We start from the raw sequence: 20,731 nt of genomic DNA on the forward strand, positions 1-20,731 counted from the left end.
GTGAGTGCAGAATGTTTCTGCTGCCACCAACATACATTCTGCAGAAGGACCATGTAGATGAGAGAAATTAGGGTTTGTATGGAGACATATAGTCAGTCATTTTCCCTCAGTCTATTTGTGAGTGGAATAAGAAAGTAAATGACTAGTAGTGGCTTCAGGGTATCGTCTGTCATGCACCATATGTTGGCTAGTGATGTATGTATATGCCAGGCAACACATTAGTATTGTCTGAGAATTTGTAAATCTCATGTAGTGTGTCACTGATTTGTTTCTGGTGAGTCAAGTTATTGAATTAAATTTGAAACTAACCCCAGCACCTTTCTGGAGAAATATTTCAGGAGGTTATTATTTTGCATATATTATCATTTACTGCCACTCTTCAATTACATTACTGTGTTATGAAGAATTTCTGTAGCTCAGTTAACATAATTAGTTCAGTTGTTAGTAGAATCAATTGTCATTCAACAAAATAAACACTAAGGACACAGATTAATTTCTAAATGTTTTGAGCTCTACTGTCTTTTATCTCCAATGAAAAATTTTCATCCTACTGTAAATGCATTTATATACTTAAAATAAATTGACATACTTTTTATGTGTTAAATAACTTTTAACCATTTATAGTCTTACCTTTGTACAATTCAGGATCATTTCTAGAGTTTCCATCAGTTCTGAGTTCACATCAGTGCAGTTCATTTCATATCCCATCACAATCTGAACTGTCATTATTAAGATTATTAGTAGTTTCTCCATATTTGCGTTCTCTGCAATGAAAGTTGAAACATTTATAAGTTATTGTTGTTCACACAGGAGTGGGAGAGCACATTAATATAGAATCAGGATAATCTTTCTGATAATCTTACTGTTACGTAATATCAACATGAAGTAATCACAGAATAATTTAAATTTGAGGAAAAATATTAAAAACATTCAATTTACAGTGCCTCAGAGCACAAGGTACCACTACCTGATAAATATGTAATGTCTTTGATATCATGTAAACTGAAAATCACTTTCAGAGACCCTGTGAAATTGATTTTAATGTTCTTATATCGTTACCTACAAAGCAAAACAAGTATTTCAGAAGTGTGCTTGACAAAATAGGGATATAAGCATATTAATTTTTTTGCTGAATGTATGTTGCATATTTATGGGAAATCTTCAGCAGGTACCATCTAAACAACTAGGGTTAATTTTTCTCTTACAAATACAACAGGATTAATAACCCAGCTACTGATAAATCTGGTTTGTTCTTATTGAGATACTACTTTGTTGCCTCGCTTTTCTTTTTGGTGTCATCAGTCAACTGACTGGTTGGATGCAGCCAGCCACGAATTCCCCTCTTTATGCAGTGTTAGTTCAAAGCCTAAGCAATTGTTTGAGATCAAACTGTCAATTTAAATTAAAATGTTATTGGATAGAGGTTGTATCACAAAGAGGAATAATCAATAATATGATACTGAATTGAAACCAAAAGCTTTCTACCCATAAATGCCAAAAAAGGAAAAAATGTTCAAAACGCTGATTTATATCAAATTACTGGAGGGCAAAAAACTTTTTTGATCCATATTTAACAAAATAAGAGAAATTGTTCTGTCTGAGAAGAAACCACAATTGTAGTTTCAAAAGTCTGATCTTGCCTCCACAACTGTGCATAATTCAAAGATAAGGAAAATCAATGAATTAGCCCCATAACATTTTAGCCATGTTTGCTTTTTTGTGAGAGAGTGTAGTCTTTTGATGGCATTTCTAATGTAATGCCCAAAAGAATCCAGCTGGATCCTGTTTTGCAGGATAGAATCATGGGATGACTTGCAGATCTGGCATAGACTACAATACCAGTAGCATTGCAGCTCATTTCACAGCTTTAATCACAGTTTTGAGACATGGGAAAAAGTATGTGTTTTTGAACACTTAAATATTCCATCCACTGAAATTCTAGATTATTGGAGCACATTTTAGGTATTGCAGATCAGTACAAGAGATTTATTTATTTTCCACTCCAGTCAGTTTTTTCTCACCAACATATTCTCAACAGTCATTATTTACTTTACATCATTGACAATACTTGCCTAATAACCATTTGTTGATATACCACCAGCACCAAATGACATAGGCCACTAAGCAAAAAGGTCAGATAACCAGAGTATTGGTGACATATTTAGATGATAAATTATCTTGGGGTCAATATGTAAAATATATTAGTGGTCAGTTGTCAAGATTAATGTGTTTAAGGTAACAAAATAATAAGCAACCAGTTGCATAAAAGAAATTTAATTTCTTTACTAGTTTCAAGCACTTAGTGCCCTTTTTTTAGAAGTTCATACCTACCACATTAATTGTGAGTGTTAACAATAATATGCATATAGCAAAATGCCATGGTCATGTGATTCATAGTATCTGTACAAAATCAGTATAATGTTTTGCTGCATGCATCTTATTGTTGATATTGTTGACACTCACAAGTAATGCAATAGGTATAACCATCTGAAGAAAGGCACTATGTGCCCAAAACCAATAAATAACATAAATTTCTTTTATGCAGCCGGTTTCTTATTGTTTTGTTACATACATCTACAGTTGCTGAGGATGGATAAAATACAAGCAATATTTTTGTTAAGGCAACTTATGGGTTGTGGTCCTGAAATATATATTAGAACATCTTATTTTCATTTTTTCAAAGCATAGTAGCATATGGTATTATTTTATGATGAAACCCTAGCTGTGAGCATGACAAGTAGATTATTAATGGTACAATGGTACCATATATTGACATGAATATAATTGTCATCAGTTGGTTATTGTTATGTTATACAGCATTGCAGCTATGGTTGACAGCAGTGCAGTTATGGTTGAATCTGTGAAATTCTACAAATGTATTAGAGTGGCATGGGGAAACCCCAATTACAACTGTGTCTTCATGGACAGAGGAATGTATGAGTCACTTATCAGCAAGGTTTTATCACTAAATTCTGGACAAAAGAAAGACAGCGATGACTACTTGTTTTTGAAGAGATATGAACTGCTCAAGGTGAATGGAATAATGAGATTAATACTGAAGAAGGCAACATTAAGAACTATATTTATTATGAAGAACTGTGTGATATTCTGCATGGTGCTCATGTAACATCTGGCCATGGTGGACCTGATGGAATGAAAATTTTTTTAAAGTCAGAGTACCATAATACAACATACAGTGACATCCAGATTTATCAGAACTTATGCGAGCCTTGTTTACAAAAAACAAAAAGGTCAAAAGAAAGAAATAGTAGTGAAGCCCAAGATGTTCAAAGAATTAAATTCCAGATGTCAAATTGATCTCACGACTCCCAATCGCAACCAGACGGAGACTATAAATTCCACTAAATTGGTTGTTCTCAGGCCACTGAAGACCATAACAGCTGAGGAGGTGTGCAATATTGTTATTGACATTTTTACATTGTTAGGTGTTCCCTCAGTGTTCCAGTCAGACATTGGTCAAGAGTTTGTTAGCAAAATAATGAGCCATTTAACTGAAATATGGCCCAATTTTAAGACTGTGCACAATAAACCTAGACACAGCCAGAGCCAAGGCACCATAGAGGAAGCAAATCAGGACCTATAAAATATGCTAACTACATGGATGCACAACACAACACATTTTGGAATTAAAAGGTCACATTTTGGAATTAAAAGGTCCACCTACAAAGTGATGTTAGGATGCCCTCCTAAACATGGTTTGTCTTCATCAAGTTTATCCCCAAGTATCAGTGAATGTTCACCCTGAGGACAACAATGAAAATATAATTAATCAAGTGGGTGTTAGCAGAGAGAAAGGGGCTCAAACGTTGCAGGATAGCAAATCTCCAGTACAAGAGGATAACATACCAACAGGAACAGAAGTTGAGTACAGAGAAAAAGAATGTGTCCCAGACAGTAATGTATACTGCCTGATGATTCGCATGAGTGAACTCAAGCTATTGAAAAATGTGGAACTGAGGCATACAAGTGCTTCAAAGAACAGGCACAAAGAATGCAGCTGTGTTCAGATCGTTGTTTGCTACCAGTGGAAAAGGGATGTACGATGAGAGTTATAATTTCTGACTTCAGTCAAAGAAGAAGAGATACAAGGTTGATCCTAGGTGTCGTCCTCAAGAGAATGGCTGATGGCTTCTATCAAACTTGGATGAGAGAGGCAGTGCTGGACCACCTTCGCATAATGTATTAAATTGACTGTTTTTAAATACTTCAAAAAGGGACAATATGATATGCAGCTGTGACTGTGACAACATTTTCTTTCAGGTCCCAGTTCAGTACTTGCTCTCTTAGAATAATCTCAGAGAAGGAAGTTCCATCAGAGAAAACTGTTGCCCTGAGGGCAGTTGCAACATCTCAGTCAGTGGGAAGCAGTCACAGATTCTTCAAATGCAACTGCCATCACAAATGTCACACTACCACACTATGATATTTGCATTTGAAAAAAAAAAGTGTTGTGCAACTGTAAATGCCATGGTGCATGGTGCATGTCCTTGCTGCAACAAATGAATTTTATATAAAATGACTGTTTCCAAGTTTCAGCTCACAAAATGCAACTTACGAAGTACAGTGGAAGTATTCCTTCATTAGTGATGGTGCACTACTCATAATGAATGTGTATTGTTCAGTAAATCTGGAACCAACAATCCACTTCCACTAAACGGGTCAGTGAAGGTGCACCATCACCAGTGATAGTATACCTTCTCTCAAACTTCCACTTTCATCAGATTTGTTAAAAAAGAGCTTCTGGTACTGTGACCTTCTAGGTTGAGGGGGCGGGGTGTTTTTGAAATTTAACTTCTAAAAACATTATTTTAATGCTTTTCTGTGCATTTTAAAAGTGTGGGTACAACATTTGTACTGATAAAAAATAAAGTACCACATCTCTAAACCTTTAGTTCTGATTTTTTGTCATCAGATGTACACATACCACCACAAATCCACTGCTGGGAATAAAATTAGTACACCTGGAAAGACGATGTCGATTTGACCTGATGATGGTATATTCCACCTGGGGTAATTGCAGATATACTGACAATGGTTTCAACATTGTTCACCAACATATTGCATAGTGGCATAGCTACCAGAGTGTCACCTGTGTCTATCCTTCTTAGGGCATGCTCACAACCAGAAGGAGAAGTATGCAGGCAACCATGCCATGGTGATGCACCCATGCTTCCAACAGCCAACTAAGTGAGTTTGAAAGGTGTCAAATTGTGGCCTTCTAAGTGGCAGGACAGTGCTTTTGGAGAATTGCCACGCAAGTTATGCAATGATATTCATATCAGTGGTCACATGAACATTCTCACACCCATAGATGATATCCACGCAATACAAATACCTGCCAGGGTCATTATATTGTAAGGGCAGCAATGTCAGATCGTACAGCTACCACAGCACAGATGAGAGGGTTTGGGAGCCCAGATGTGTCAACATTGTTGTGAACCAGTTATTATTAGTGGGTCTATGGGCATGCACATAAAAGGATCACTTGGAAGATGGAATGTTGTGTTGTGGTCTTCAGCAATGAATGAAGATTCTCTCTGTGTCTGCCTGCAAGTAATGGTTATACGTGCGTACAGTGTAAACCTGGTGATTGCTGTCTCATAGACTGCATTTGTTCAAGACACACTAGACCCACTTCAGCCCTTCTCATCTTCGAGCATCTGCATTGCTGCCCATGTATTAATATAGGTGTTTCAGCATTCGTCAATACCTGGTACCTCAGAACCCCTTGTGGTGTCTGTGTATGTGTTTCTGTGTGTGTGTGTGTGTGTGTGTGTGTGCGTGTGTGTGTGTGTGTGTGTGTGTGTCTGTGTGTGTCTCTGTGTGTGTGTCTGTGTGTGTGTTTTAATTTATACAAGGAAGAAGTTAACAGAAGCCAAACACAAAGAAAATAGAAAATGTACATTGGTACGAAACAAGAAGCAGTTCATACATTCATACTCCATATCAGAGGCTCTCAGAATCACTTAACATTTATGAACTCATGGGGCACAAATTATTAAGTAAGATTCCAAAATCTATTCAAGATTTATCAGAACAAGCATTCAAACAAACTGCATAACTGATTAGTTGCCCACACCTTCTATGATGTAAAAGAATTTATCAACTGTAATATGACACGGTAATGTTGTTTCCTTTAAGTTATCAGTTGTATTGTACTTACAATATAGAGGAGATGTTGAGTTGTGACATGACAAAAAGACTGTTTGTTTTGCCTGTCTGCAACTCAACCTCTCTTCTATATGGTGAGTAGCAATCTATCTTTTTCATAATATTGTCATCATTCTATTCTGGAGTTTCCATTGTTCATTTGTATTTTTGTATTGTAGTATATGTGTGACATATACTTCTATGATGTAAAAGAATTTATCAACTGTAATATGACACGGTAATGTTGTTTCCTTTAAGTTATCAGTTGTATTGTACTTACAATATAGAGGAGAAGTTGAGTTGTGACATGACAAAAAGACTGTTTGTTTTGCCTGTCTGCAACTCAACCTCTCTTCTATATGGTGAGTAGCAATCTATCTTTTTCATAATATTGTCATCATTCTATTCTGGAGTTTCCATTGTTCATTTGTATTTTTGTATTGTAGTATATGTGTGACATTGTCTATTGCTGTAATGGATTAATAACATTAACATTATTACTGTTGTTACTGTTATTACTGCTCCTAAAAATCTGCAACTATTCCTTTGAATTAAGATTAGTGATAATCTAGTTCACTTAGTGCTATTGTTGCAGTTATGTTGTATATTTCTCTCACTAATTTTTGGTTAAACTACAGTGTGCCATTACAGTATGTTTTTCTACCATGTTTCTATGCTTTTCTGTAAAATTTTCTTGCATGTTTTTACATTTAACACACTCATATATGCCAGTGTGCGCATTACCACTTTCCGAATGTAATAGGTTTAGGTTAGCAGCTTCTACCACTAAGCATGGCATATATAAGACTATACCTGTGGTGTCACCGCCAGACACCACACTTGCTAGGTGGTAGCTTTAAATCGGCCACGGTCCATTAGTACATGTCGGACCCGCGTGTTGCCACTGTCAGTAATTGCAGACCGAGCGCCACCACACGGCAGGTCTAGAGAGACGTACTAGCACTCGCCCCAGTTGTACGACGACTTTGCTAGCGACTACACTGACGAAGCCTTTCTCTCATTTGCCGAGAGACAGTTAGAATAGCCTTCCGCTAAGTCCATGGCTACGACCTAGCAAGGCGCCGTTAACCATATCTGAGAGTCTCACTTGCATTATCAAGAGCGATGTACCACAAGGATGAATTAAAGTTAAGTATTAAAGAAGCTACGTACTTTTCTTTATAGCATTCATAACGTATCCTGTTTCAGACCTCACGCAAGCCGGCGTGAGTTAACGCGTGCATTTCGGCTATTTCCGAGTGGCGTGGCTGTCTTGCTACGCCACAACAATACCAGTGTGTTAGGATGTGTACAGTGGACAATGCTGTGGAGAGTTTAGCGAAATTTGGTAGTATCTGCAAGCCTAAACTTCCAAGTTTATAACATGTGGGTTTTAACTTTTAGAGTGAGTTGCAATAATTTGCAATCAGTTTCAAGACAATCAGTACAAGCAAGTGCCTGTAACAATGGGTGACTGTCAGTTCTTTCAGCTGGTAATTTGAGTGATGGTAAAAACTTGGAGCAGTGGTTTTCTTACTCTCTCACTAGGTGGAAACAAGAGTAAGAACACAGGGATCAGTTTTGTTGTATACACAGGCTAAGTAGGTAGTATTCTTGAAGTTGTTTTGGTGGATTAGTTAGAGTGGTTAGTTTAATGTTCTATGGGTATTTTGAATGATAAATTGTAATAATGTGGAATGAGTCATTTATACTCACACCACAAATTATTTTGTAAAAATACTCCCTAGTGTCCTTTTTTTTATTTATTTTATACAAACAGATGCAAGTTAGTAATTCCTACACACCACCTTTTACACATTACAATGATGGACATTCTTCTACAGAACTGATGAAGGAGTTGTCAGGGAGAAACTTTTTCAGTTTATTTTAAAATGTTAGTTTCCTGTCTTTCAGACATTTTATATCACTGAATATGTGATCGAAAATTTTAAGTGCAGCACTGTGTACTAGTTTTTGTGCTAAAGGCAACTTTAAATTGCATAAGTAATATCTTTTTTCTTCTGGTATTTTAATTATGCACATCATTGCGCCTCTTGAATTGCAGTTGGTTATTTACAACAAACTTCACAAAAGAATAAACATAGTGTGAAGCAGCCTAACTCCTTAAACAGATGTCTACAAGATGATCATGGTGAGCACCACATATTATTCTTACAGCACATTTTTGTGCACAGAAGACTTTCTTTCTTAAAAATGTGTTATCCTGAACATTATTCCATCTGCCATTATTGAATGAAAATATCCAAAATATGTTAACTTACTGATTTGTCTCTCTGCAAGATTTGCTGTGATTATAAGTGCAAATGTGGTTGAACTAAATTGTTTTACATGTTCCAAAATGGACTTTTTTCAGTTTGGTACTCATTAATATGGACAGGCTAATCATTGGTGTAGTACCTCCAGATTTGCAGAACTGAATAGGTTGTGTCTTTTTAAAACTGAGATCATATGCAGCAAACAAGTTAATGACATATTTAGGAACATTGTTTATCATTTCTTCTCTTGTAGTATGTGTGATTAGATTAATTGCAATACTAGTACACCTGTGAATAGAACTAATCCTGCTTGTTGTGTGTTACATGGAAAATTATTTACATATATGAGGAACAACAACATACCTTAGACTGAGCCTTGGGGAACCCCATATTAGTACAATTTCTCCCCATTTAGAATAATGTCCCCAGATTACAATGTTTGTTACAAAGTACAGTATAACTGTCTGCTTATTTTGGTTAAATATGATATAATCCATTGGTCAGCTATGCCATCAATCCCATAAAACCTCAGTTTATCTAGGAGAATACTATGATTCACACACTCAAATGCCTTAGATAGGTTGCAGAAAATAGCAGCCAATGATATTTTGTTATTTAACGCTTGTAAAATTTGGTGGGTGAACATGTAAATGACATTCTCAGTAGAGCATCTCTTCTGAAATCCAAATTGTGATTTGCTGAGGATATCATTGTTGCTCAGGTGAGATACTATTCTAGAATGCATCACCTTGTTGATAGTTTTGGAAAATGATGTATGATGGATGAGTGCTGAAATCTATTTGTGTCGTAGTGCAATAATATAGATGTGTTGTTTCATGCCTAGATGAGTGTGAGTATTATCCCCTGGGTAACCACATTGAGGCTGATCAACAGAACCATCTCTCAACAACCTGGGGTTGATGATCTGACAGTTTTGATATCTTACTGGGCAATATCCTCAGTTGGTTTACACTTTACAATTTTGTTACTTGGAATGGATACAAAACATGGGGTGCCACTGAACACTTTACTTGGCTAAACAGTGGTTTAGCCTTACTACGTGAATGGAGCTAGTAAAATTCAACTGTGATGGGTAATTTTAATGTCTTAACACAGTCTTTATTATGTTAGTCATTCAGATGTCCCAAAATCAGTGTGCTTAGCTTCTCTTAGAGAAATTTTATTTGGCAGTTCCTTTATATATTATATAAAAATAAAATAATGTTTGAAAAAAGTTAATAAGGACCCCCACATGTTATCAGTGCTACTGGACCCACACAACCCTAAACTGACCATTACCAAATTATTCTTAGAAGTAAATTAGAATGCTGTAGTGTCACAGGCAATGATACTGATCGGAGTCACATCTTTCTTAACATGAAAAAAAGTGGATCAATAAAGATCCATGAATCAATCAGCCGTTACTTGAATGAAAAGGTGATATACCTCAAGTTTTGATTCTCAGATAGTTGCTGTTACTTGTGTGATTAATGACCTTTCATTGATTACATTTTCAGATGCTGAGATTATTTAGTTTTCACATATGCCAATGTTGTAGTAAATGATAAACTGAGTACAGTTTTAGACAAGGTTGCTTAAGAAATATTAATATGCATTAATATAAAGCTTATAGCCAATTGATTGTCATTAAATTTTGAAAATGCTTCTGATAATAATTAAAATATGATAACGTGGTGGCAAATTTTTGGGATTCCTGCTTGATATCAGTGGCATATGTCACTGAAAACCGCCAGACCTACTACCGAAGGTCTGCTACCTGACCAAGGACTTTAAAACAAACCAGGGTATTGCCACACTTCTGCAAAATCACAGGTTCATCTTCGATTTCCAAGAACAGTGTGGTTGACGGAGACTACAGAAGACTAGCCTTCAGCAAGAAAGTCTGCGTGCTCCAATTATATTCAGTATACAATGATGAGCCAAAACATTATGATCACCTGCTTAGTAACATGTTGGCCCACCTTCAGAAGGGAATACAGCAGCAATTCTGCATGTTATGGATTTGAAAAGCGCTAGATACGTTTCCAGAGGTATCTAACACCAGACACATACAGGTAAGCAGTTCCCTTAAATTACAGATCAGTGGTACACAGTTGTGGAGCTCATGTTCCATGAGATTCAGATCAGGCGAATTTGGTGGCCAAGAAATCAGTGCTTCTCTGGCCTCGTGACACAAACAGTTACCCCGCTGGAAGACGTCATCGGGGAAGACGTCAAGCGTGAAAGGATGCTGGTGGTCTGTGATAATGTGCACATAGTCCATAGTTGTCATGGTTCCTTTGATTACCACAATACTTCCCATGGAAGCCCAGTTGAACGTCTTCCACATCGTAATATTGCTCCCAATGGCCTGTGCCCACGGCGTGGTGCACGTTTAGAGCAGCCATTCACCCGGATAATGGCATACCTGGACACGATCATCGACCTGGTGTAGCAAGGAACGTGATTTATCTAGCCAGGAGAGTCGTTTCCATTGATTCATGGTCCATTCCTGATGCTCCACGGCAATGGTAATTGATGATGTCATTGAGTGAACATGGGAATATGCACCGAACTGTGTGCTCCGAAACACTTGTGCCTGCAGCAGCACAGCACTTTGTCCTCAGATCGTCACCTATCCTGCTTTACCGAGCGGGCAAGCCTCCGACCTCCACATTCTGTCGCCTTGTCACCTACTCGTGATTTGACTGTCCTTCAGCTACTTCCCACAGACAGCTACGACAGTAGAAGGCGAGCAGTCGACCAGGCACTGAGTCATACCAACCTGACCTTTGTCGTAGTTGCTTATGTCAGTGGATTTCCTCCTTTCCAATCCATGTTGTCGATGGAGTGATTCTTTATTCTTCAATGCTCCGTTTGTGACGAAAGCAAAGATGCTTAATCATCTAGTAACCTTGTCTAACACGACATGCATAGAAACTGATAGTGTATAACAAGTCTCGCTTAAAGCTGTCTTTAAGTTTTATGGGGCTTATTCGCATTGTGTTGTCTGAATGGCCCAGGAAGGTAAGAAACGTCTCTTTACCTCCGATAGATATTTAATTCACAGAAGGTGGCATGCAACTCGTTAAACGTGGGTACCAGGAAGAAGTGGAATGAGGGGTTGAACGGAAGTTGAATTCATAACTATGAAATAAATATATTGTAGAAAAAATTCTCTTTCAGAACATCAATGTTGCAACTACAACATGTAGTTGTTTCCATTAGAGAGAAGAAGCACTTTGCGAACGCTCGTTTCTACCATAATGCAAATTAATTTTCCAGTTGTGTATCGATTCAGTGAACTATATCTATTGTTATTAATCCGACCATATTTAAAAAAATATCTACTGAATAGAAGCAGACACAGCTTGGATAAGGAAGTACTCGAAGGGTATTGCCTTTTAGCCTATCGTCAAAAAATGGCTCTAAGCACTATGGGACTTAACTTCTGTGGTCATCAGTCCCCTAGAACTAAGAACTACTTAAACCTAAGGACATCACATACATCCACGCCCGAAGCAGGATTCGAACCTGCGACCGCAGCGGTCGCGCGGTTCCAGACTGTAGCGCCTAGAACCGCTCGGCCACCCCGGCCGGCGTCTATCGTCATTTTGTACATTACTAATGAATCTATAACTCGAGACACACAAATCCACCGTTATTTAAAAGTACTACTACTCACCTACATTACAATATATAAGAATAGTGTTTATTTTCCTAAGGCGATGTAGTAGTATTTATGAGGAATGGATCATGCTGATTTTACATTAAGGATGTACTGCTCGGTGTCACACGAGTGCTGGACTAGGTGTTGGGAAATTGCGTACATGGTTGTCCTGCAGATGACACATCCGTGTAGCCCCTCATTCGCTTCATCCGGGTGAGTGCAGATTGACTCAGCGCTACCAACTAATAACACCACCGGAGGAAGCTCGCTAACCGGGATTTCCGATTTACTCGCCAGCTAACGGCTTCCGCTGACGTCTTCTCCGGGTTTTAAAAACTGAGCAATCCCTTTCGGCGGACGCCTTCACTTTATACTTCTTCCTTACTAGGATTAGATAATAGACGCACAGTCGGCTCGTGTCTGGGAAAGAAGCTATGTTTTGTGGTCTTATAGCACAGACATCAGGAGTACGCAATAACATACAACAATTAGGCGAGGAAATAACGTAGTTATTTTCCTTGGCCGTCACATTGCCTTGCTCGCTTTGGCTGAGCGCGAATGACCAACGCTTTCTGTTCTGTGTGTAAGGGGTAGCCAAATGAAAATGAGACATTTGGAAGAAAAGAAAATAAACTGTTTATTATTTCAAAAGTAATCGCCATAACTGTTAACACATTTGTCTCAAAGTGAGACAAGACGATCAAAGCCTTCATGGAAAAACGTTTTCAGTTGACTGTGTAACCACGATTGTACCACTTCGTCCGAAGCAAATCGACGACCACAAATTTCTGTCTTGTCTTCGGGGCTCCAAAAATATAGAATCCGGGGGTGGAGAGATCGGGTCTGTACGGAGGATATGTGAAGGCTTGGCATCCTAGGCAATGTGTGGACGTGCATTTTGTAGCCTGGTTGTTTCGACGAGGCTGCAGAAGTTTCACTGAGAAGTCCTTACACATCCTCCATACAGTCCCTATCCATCCGCACGTGATTTTAATATTTTTGGAGCCCTGAAAAAGACATTCGTGGCTATCGATTCACTTCGGACGGTCGAAGAGGTGCACGCCTGGGCACAATTATGGTTTCGTAGCCGACCGCAAACATTTTCCATGATGTCTCACAGGGGGATGAATGTATTAACAGACATTTCCACGGTGTTCTGACGCTTTAATCGTTACAATACGCGTGAATGTGTGACGTGTTGGTCTCTATGTTGGTTGATAGTCTCACAGGTAAAAGCTAACCATTTGTATTCTACACTAAATCCTGGATCATGTATCAGAACGTTTTTTTCTTTGCTGAACATCCTTGATGACAAGACTATTATGAAGCTGACTCTAGAATGTTTTACGCATTAACGGAACTTTATGGCCAAAGAAATGGTAGAGCGTTTGCTGATCTGTTGTTGGGACGGGAAAAACTGTCCGGTTAAATCCGATACCGGTATTTTAGTTCCGAATAACAGGTGTTTTCCGTTATTTGTTTGGTCTCGGTTATAAGAAGTGTTTTTAATTTTTCATTAATAACCGATAAAAAATCACGATATCGATTGGCCGTAGCAGCAGTGCTAAAATTTGTCGTTTTTAAATAATCATTTAAAAAAAAAGGAGCAATTCTTATTCGTAAAATTTCCATTGGTTTGAAATATTGCATCATTACACAGAATGAGAAAAGTGATCAGTGCCATTTTAATAACGTTGCTGACAGAAACGAGCAACAGACACATTGCATAAGAACTGGTACAGCATTGCTGAGACAATAATGTCCTTTGTACCTTGTGTCGTTTAAGCAACGCGGGTATATAGTGGGCAAGACTTGGCCTCACCTGGTCTGTACGGTGGTTTCTCACTGTCGTCTCAGACATATGTTGTGCTACAGAATGGCATCAACCATAATCTAGAAGTATTTTTATAGAGTTACGCAGCAGTGAAATACAACTCTTCATTTTCTTTGAAAGATTAAAGATATGTCTGCCGTTTTTATCAAATATTAAAAGGGGGAGGAAATTACGGTAACAGTAATAAATTAAAAACTTAACAACAGTTCATTTATATTATACAATAAAAATAGAAGAGCTGATCGGTTACGTGTGTCTACATACGAGGGGTGTTTGAAAGTCCGTGCAAAAATAAAAACTACTCATGTGTTTGGGGTAAACTTTTCTATATTTTTCCACATAGTCTCCTTTTAGACTTATACACTTCGCCCAATGCTGTTATAATTTGTTGATGCCTTCCGAATAATAGGAATTGTCCAAGTCTGCAAAACAGCTATTAGTTGCTGCAGTCACCTCCTCGTTTGAATAAAATCTATGTCCCGTCAGCCATTTCTTCAAATTGGGAAACAAATAGTAGTCTGAGGGAGCCAAGTCTGGAGAATAGGGGGGATGTGAAACGAGTTGGAATCCTATTTCCATTAATTCTGCGACCACAACTGCTGAGGTGTGTGCTGGTGCATTGTCGTGATGGAAAAGGACTTTTTGCGGTCCAATCGCCGGCGTTTTTCTTGCAGCTCGGTTTTCAAACGGTCCAATAACGATGAATAATATTCACCTTTAATAGTTTTACCCTTTACCAGATAGTCGATGAGGATTATCCCTTGCGAATCCCAAAAGACAGTCGCCATAACCTTTCCGGCCGATGGAATCGTCTTCGCCCCTTTTGGTGCAGATTCTCCCTTGGTAATTAATTGTGTAGATTGTTGTTTGGTCTCAGGAATATAGTAATGTATTCATTTTTCATCCACAATGACGAAACGACGCTTAAAGTTCTGCAGATTCTTTCTGAACAGCTGCAAACCATCCTTGCAACACTTCACACGATTCCGTTTTCGGTCGAGAGTGAGCAATCGTGGAACCCATCTTGCGGATAGCTTTCTCATGCCCAAATGTTTATGCAAAATATTATGTACCCGTTCAATCGAGATGCCCACAGCACTAGCAATCTCATGCACCTTAACTCTTCTGTCAGCCACCACCATATCATGGATTTTATCAATGATTTCTGGAGTCGTAACCTCCACAGGGCGTCCAGAAAGTTCAGACTTGTGTCCATATGGCCACTCCAAAAATTTTGAAACCACTTATAAACTGTTCTAATCGAAGGTGCAGAGTCACCGTAATGTTTATCAAGCTTCTCTTTAGTCTCTTGAGGCGTTTTGCTATTCATAAAGTAATGTTTAATTACCACACGAAATTCTTCTTCGTCCAATTTTTGATAATAACTCGACTTCCTTAGTTCACACGAATGCCAAACACAAAGAAATAGACTAATATACTTGAAACTTAGTGTGCGTTCTTTTCACAGATGCAACTCACTAAACATGATCTCGATACGCGCCAATGGTGCCTTCTCTCGGACTTTTCACGGACTTTTCATACGCCCCTCTTAACATGCCTGTATCTGGCTGCAGCCTTGAAAACGGAAAAATTAACACGAAAGACAGAGTTCTTCAACCTTAGTTTTCACCCTTTAGCGCTGACTACTTGTAATTTCCAAACAGTGCTATGATCCCCGATTATAACATGCTTTTTGAACAGAGTTTCAAAAAATTAGAATCGGTAGGACAATACTGGTGATTTTTTTTTAGTATTCAACCACTTATCACTTTTTCGTAAAAAAAAAAAAACGAACGGTGGACGTATTAAGTTTTCTTTTGTTTGCCTATTAAATTTGCTATTTTGATTCTATGTATATTGTAACTGAGAGAGCCACATGTCTGAGGATCTTTGTGAGATTTCTGTGTTTATCACAGGAAATAACACGAATAGAAAATCGAAAATCGGTTGTTTCAGGAACCAGTTATTTTGTGCGGTTTTAACAGTCAAGTTAAACTGGATTGAAAAAAAAAAACGATATAACCGAAAACCGGTGGTTTCGGCGATAACTGCCATCCCTAATCTGTTGCTGTAGGTTTGACCCAACAATTTCGAATTGGAAAGTGTTGCTTGGTAAATAAGTTACGCTTGCGAGGAAACAGAAAGGCTTTTAACAGCGAACCGCGAACGAATGAGGATAAAACAAGGAAGTGTTACAGCTACGTTTCCTGGTAGTCCATCCTATATCTCATCATAATAGGTTTTCGGGAATCAGTCTATGGAAAGCGAGTGCGCCAGGAAGCAGGACATCATCAAAAAACGATGACTGAATGTAGGCCTATTTCTTCATGAGAAGCCGGCCGGGGTGGACGAGCGGTTCTAGGCGCTACAGTCTGGAACCGCGCGACCGCTACGGTCGCAGATTCGGATCCTGCCTCGGGCATGGATGTGTGTGATGTCCTTAGGTTAGTTAGGTTTAAGTAGTTCTAAGTTCTAGGGGACTGATGACCTCAGATGTTAAGTCCCATAGTGCTCAGAGCCATTTGAACCATCTTCATGAGAACATTTTTCATGGTGTCTGTAGGTGATGTACAATTACTTTACTTATTAAATATCGCTGTATGGATCTACGAAAAAATGTGTGTTTATTTTACGACACGCATTTCATTTTATTAATTTAAAACATCGGTGAACTGTTTTTGTTTATTTCAAAATAAAACAACAGACTATAGTCTGGAAGGGACACTAGTTGTTTCCTGAAGATAGCCCAATTAGCCGAAAACTAATTTGAAATGAACAAAAATGAGTAGAACAAAATTAGTCTACCTGTCTTTCAACATTAAGTACAGAATTTTTCTACCAAGAAGTAACGAAAGAATCCATAAATAAAATTAAGAAATCGGCATTGATTTGGAAAGAAACACAGTTTTATTTACAAGTATGATTTGGTGTTATATCTATAAGAGGCATTTAAAAAGTTTCCATTTGAGAGCGTTGCTGCAGCGTACATACAACGTAGTGCCACACCATTGTGGGTATATATGCACAGTTATATGGACAAGGGATTCTCTGGATCAACCCCTCTACCATCCTCCACACCTACAAATCCTTAATCCGTCCCATCCTCTGTTATGCCAGTCCCGCCTAGCTATCCGCCCCCCCCCCCTCCCCCCAAATTCTATAAGTCCCTCCACATCCTCAAGCGCCATGCACTCTGCCTCACCTTCCGTATATGCCTCCTGTCCCTCACGCGGATCCTCTACGGCCTATTCCTTTCCCCCATCTGCTCCTATTCCTCGAACATATCCGCATACTCTACACCTCCTGCCGCCTTGATCCCCTCATCCCCTGGTTGTTCCTCTCCTCTCCAGCCCCCGCCCTCTGCTGCGCCTTCACTGTTGTGTCTAACTCCCCCTCCCGGATGATGCCCTCTCTCCCTCCATTTATCCCTCCTATCAACTCTGATCCTCACCTCCCCCTCCTTTCCTCTGTCCTTTCCCCAGCCTCCCTCTCCCCCCTCTTCCATCCTGTTTTTTACCCGCCTACCCTTTCTCTGCCTCCTTTCTCTCCCCTGAGTCCTTTCTGCTCTCACCTCCACTGCCTTTCCCACTCCTTCTCGCTTCCGGCCAGCCACCTCTTTTCTATGTACCCTCCCTCCATCGGCTCCCCCCTTTTTCTTTTCCTCTCCTCGCCTCTTTTCGCCGTCATAGGTCCGAATCCTCAACCCCCCCCCTCCCCCCCCCCGTCCCCCCCCCCCCCCGTGTCACCTGTATAGTGCTGTTATAAGTGAGTGTTCAGTGTTGTGCGTCCCCTGTCAGTGATGCGAACAGCTGCCATACTGTCACTAGTTGTGTTTTTTATCTCATGCGAACAGAAACCAGACTGTCGCCGTGTTTTTTAATTGTGCCTGTCTACCTCTTCATCCGCATCGTCACGGCAGTGTTTTTTATATTTTAAATTCCACACCTTACCGCCATTTTACAGTTTTTTTACAATGTCACCATTTTATCGCCTGTTTTTCTTGTTTGTGTCTATTCTCATTATGTTTCTTAACTTTTCTGTAGGCTGTAGAGCAGCATATTACGCTCCTGCCAGCCCGCAGCTCTCCCCCCCCCCCCTCTGGTGGGGGGGGGGGGGAATTGAAATCCAATAAAGAAAAAAAAGGCAAAGGATTAGTGTGACATTCGTCCCGACGGGTGCGAAGTAGACGCGGAAACGTGAGCTACAGTGACGTTATTACCAAATACGCCTAAACGGAACCAATATATTGTTATTCTTTTCTCAGCTGCCGAAGAATAAACAGCTCTAGGCATCCATGGGGAAAAGAAGAAAGCTATGGGGCAGCATGTCTGTCGAAAACCACCGTTGCGGAACGAAAACTGCGACAATGGCTGCTGCTGCTTCATCACGTCCCCATATCCCAGAAGTGGGAGACACTCGAGCACCTGCCCTATAGTCCTCATCTCTCTCCATGTGGTTATCACACCTTCGATCCCTTAAAAAAGGCCTTGAAGGGTCGACAATCCCTGTCGGACGAGGATATGCAGCAGGCAGTTATAGGCTTGTTCACACTGCAAGACACGGTGTTTTGCCAATCTGGTTTCTTCAGACGCATCGGTGGGATGATTACCTCAACACTCACGGCCATTTTGTCTGACCAGCATATCGATTCTGGACTGTGCGACTTTCGAACGGGAACTTTCTGATTGTCCCTTATAGTAAATTTGTGGTAAGGTCTTATGGGACCAAACTGCTAAGGTCATCGGCCCCTAAGCTTACGCACTACTTAATCTAACTTAAACTAACTTACGTTAAGGCCAACACACAAGTCGTTAAGCTGTTTTAAGGTGATTTTTACTGCATTTGAAAATTCTGTATCTAAAAATGACTTTTCCATAGCTTATGAAATGAAATGTTTCCAGATCTACAACCAAACAAAAATTTTAAACACGTGTCATTTCAGACCACTAGCCAAGTATTAAGGGAGTAAAACGAAACACGTATGGTAAAAGTAAACGCTCATTTTTAGAAATTAATTAGATATATTTGGTATACTTTAGGTAGTAATCCAGCAGAACTATATGAAAGTCTGAATAAGGTTTCAACAATTTGTCATTAATGGGCATAATAGTATCAAACATGTACAAGGCGTGTCTCGTTACATGCGAATCTGTAAGAGCTGCGCATGTATGTGAAGAGAAGAGACAACGGTTTTCTGCAGCTACATCTATATCTGCAATATACTCTGAAAGCCACTGTGAAGAGCGTGCCAGAGGGTACGTCCCATTGTACCAGTTATTAGGGCTTTTTCCGGTTCCGTTCACGTATGGAGAGAGGGAAGAATGATTCCTTAAATGTCTCTGTGAGCTATGTAATTAATCGTGTCTTCGTGATCTCTATGGGAGCGATATTTAAGGGGTTGTAATATATGCCTAGATTCAATACTTAAAGTAGGCACTAAAAGCTTTCCAATTTGGTTTTCATGGGATAGGTTGTGCCCATCTGCAAGCGTCTGCCAGTTCAGTTTTTCCAACATCACACAAACCTGTGACCATTCGTGCTGCCCTTCTTTGTACTTGTTGAATATCCACTGTTAGTCCTATTTGGTGCGGGTTCCACACACTTAAGCAGTATTCTAGGCTGGGTCGTGTAACTGTTTTCTGCGCAGTCTCCTTTGGTGACGCATAGCATTTCCCTAGTAGTAGCAACATTATAGGATGGGTCGCATAAGTGTTTTCTATGCAGTCTCCTCGCCGGCCGCTGTGGCCGAGCAGTTCTAAGTGCTTCATTCTAGAACCGCGCTGCTGCTACGGTCGCACGTTCGAATCCTGCCTCGGGCATGGATGTGTGTGATGTCCTTAGGTTAGTTAGGCTTAAGTAGTTCAAAGTCTAGGGGACTGATGACCTCAGATGTTAAGTCCCATAGTGCTTAGAGCCATCTGAACAATTTTTTTCAGTTTCCTTTGGCGACGTATTGCATTTTCCTAGTATTCCACCAATAATCCAGAGTCTAGCATCTATTTTATCTGCGACTGAACCTATGTGATCGTTCCATTTCATATAGGCTACCTACAAACTGTTACACCCAGGTATTTGTATGAATTTACCTTTTCCAGTTGTAGCTCATTGATATTATAGTCATGGGACACTACGTTTTTTTGTTTTTCGAAGCCCACAGTTTAACATTTCAGACCATTTAAGGCAAGCTACCAATCTTCGCACTACTTTGAAAACATATCAAGGTCTGACTGAATATTTGCGCAGCTTCTTTCAGGTAGTAATTCATTATAGATAACCGCATCGTTTGAAGTGTCTGAGGTTACTATTAATATTGTCTACACGCTCATTGATATACAAAATGAACAGCAAGGGTCCCAATACAATTCCTTGGAGTACATCTTAAGTTACCTCTGCATCTGCAGCTAGGAATGTGGTGCAATGGTTAACACACTGGACTCGTATTGGGTCGGACGACAGTTCAAATACCCGTCCGGCTAACCATAATTTGGTTTTCCGTGATTTCCCTAAATCGCTTAAGGCAAATGCCAGGATGTTTCTTTTGACAAGAGCACAATCGATTTCCCTCCGTATACGAGCTTGTGCTTCATCTCTAATGACTGTGTTGTCGACGGGGCGTTAAACTCTAATTTTTCTTTTTTTCTACATCTGAATATGACTCTCCATCCAAGACAACTTGATGCGTCCTCCCTACCAAAAAAGCCTCAATTCAGTCACAAATTTGACTTGGTCCCCTATACGATCGTACTTGTGATATTATGCGTAGATGTGGTTCTGAGTCAA

At 39.5% G+C, this 20,731-nt stretch overlaps 1 protein-coding gene across 4 annotated transcripts in view; it reads right to left on the minus strand.

The window, feature by feature from the left end:
- The window catches only part of LOC126183662 (metal cation symporter ZIP14-like), a 386,045-nt gene that overhangs the window by 96,618 nt on the left and 268,696 nt on the right, over positions 1-20,731 (minus strand). For all 4 annotated transcript variants that reach the window (XM_049925807.1, XM_049925809.1, XM_049925810.1 and 1 more), the window contains exon 4: positions 631-764. In XM_049925807.1, the coding sequence (XP_049781764.1) occupies positions 631-764 (134 nt within the window). The remainder of the gene's footprint in view (positions 1-630; positions 765-20,731) is intronic.

The sequence above is a fragment of the Schistocerca cancellata genome, chromosome 4 (assembly GCF_023864275.1).
Source record: "Schistocerca cancellata isolate TAMUIC-IGC-003103 chromosome 4, iqSchCanc2.1, whole genome shotgun sequence".
Classification (NCBI taxonomy): domain Eukaryota; kingdom Metazoa; phylum Arthropoda; class Insecta; order Orthoptera; family Acrididae; genus Schistocerca; species Schistocerca cancellata.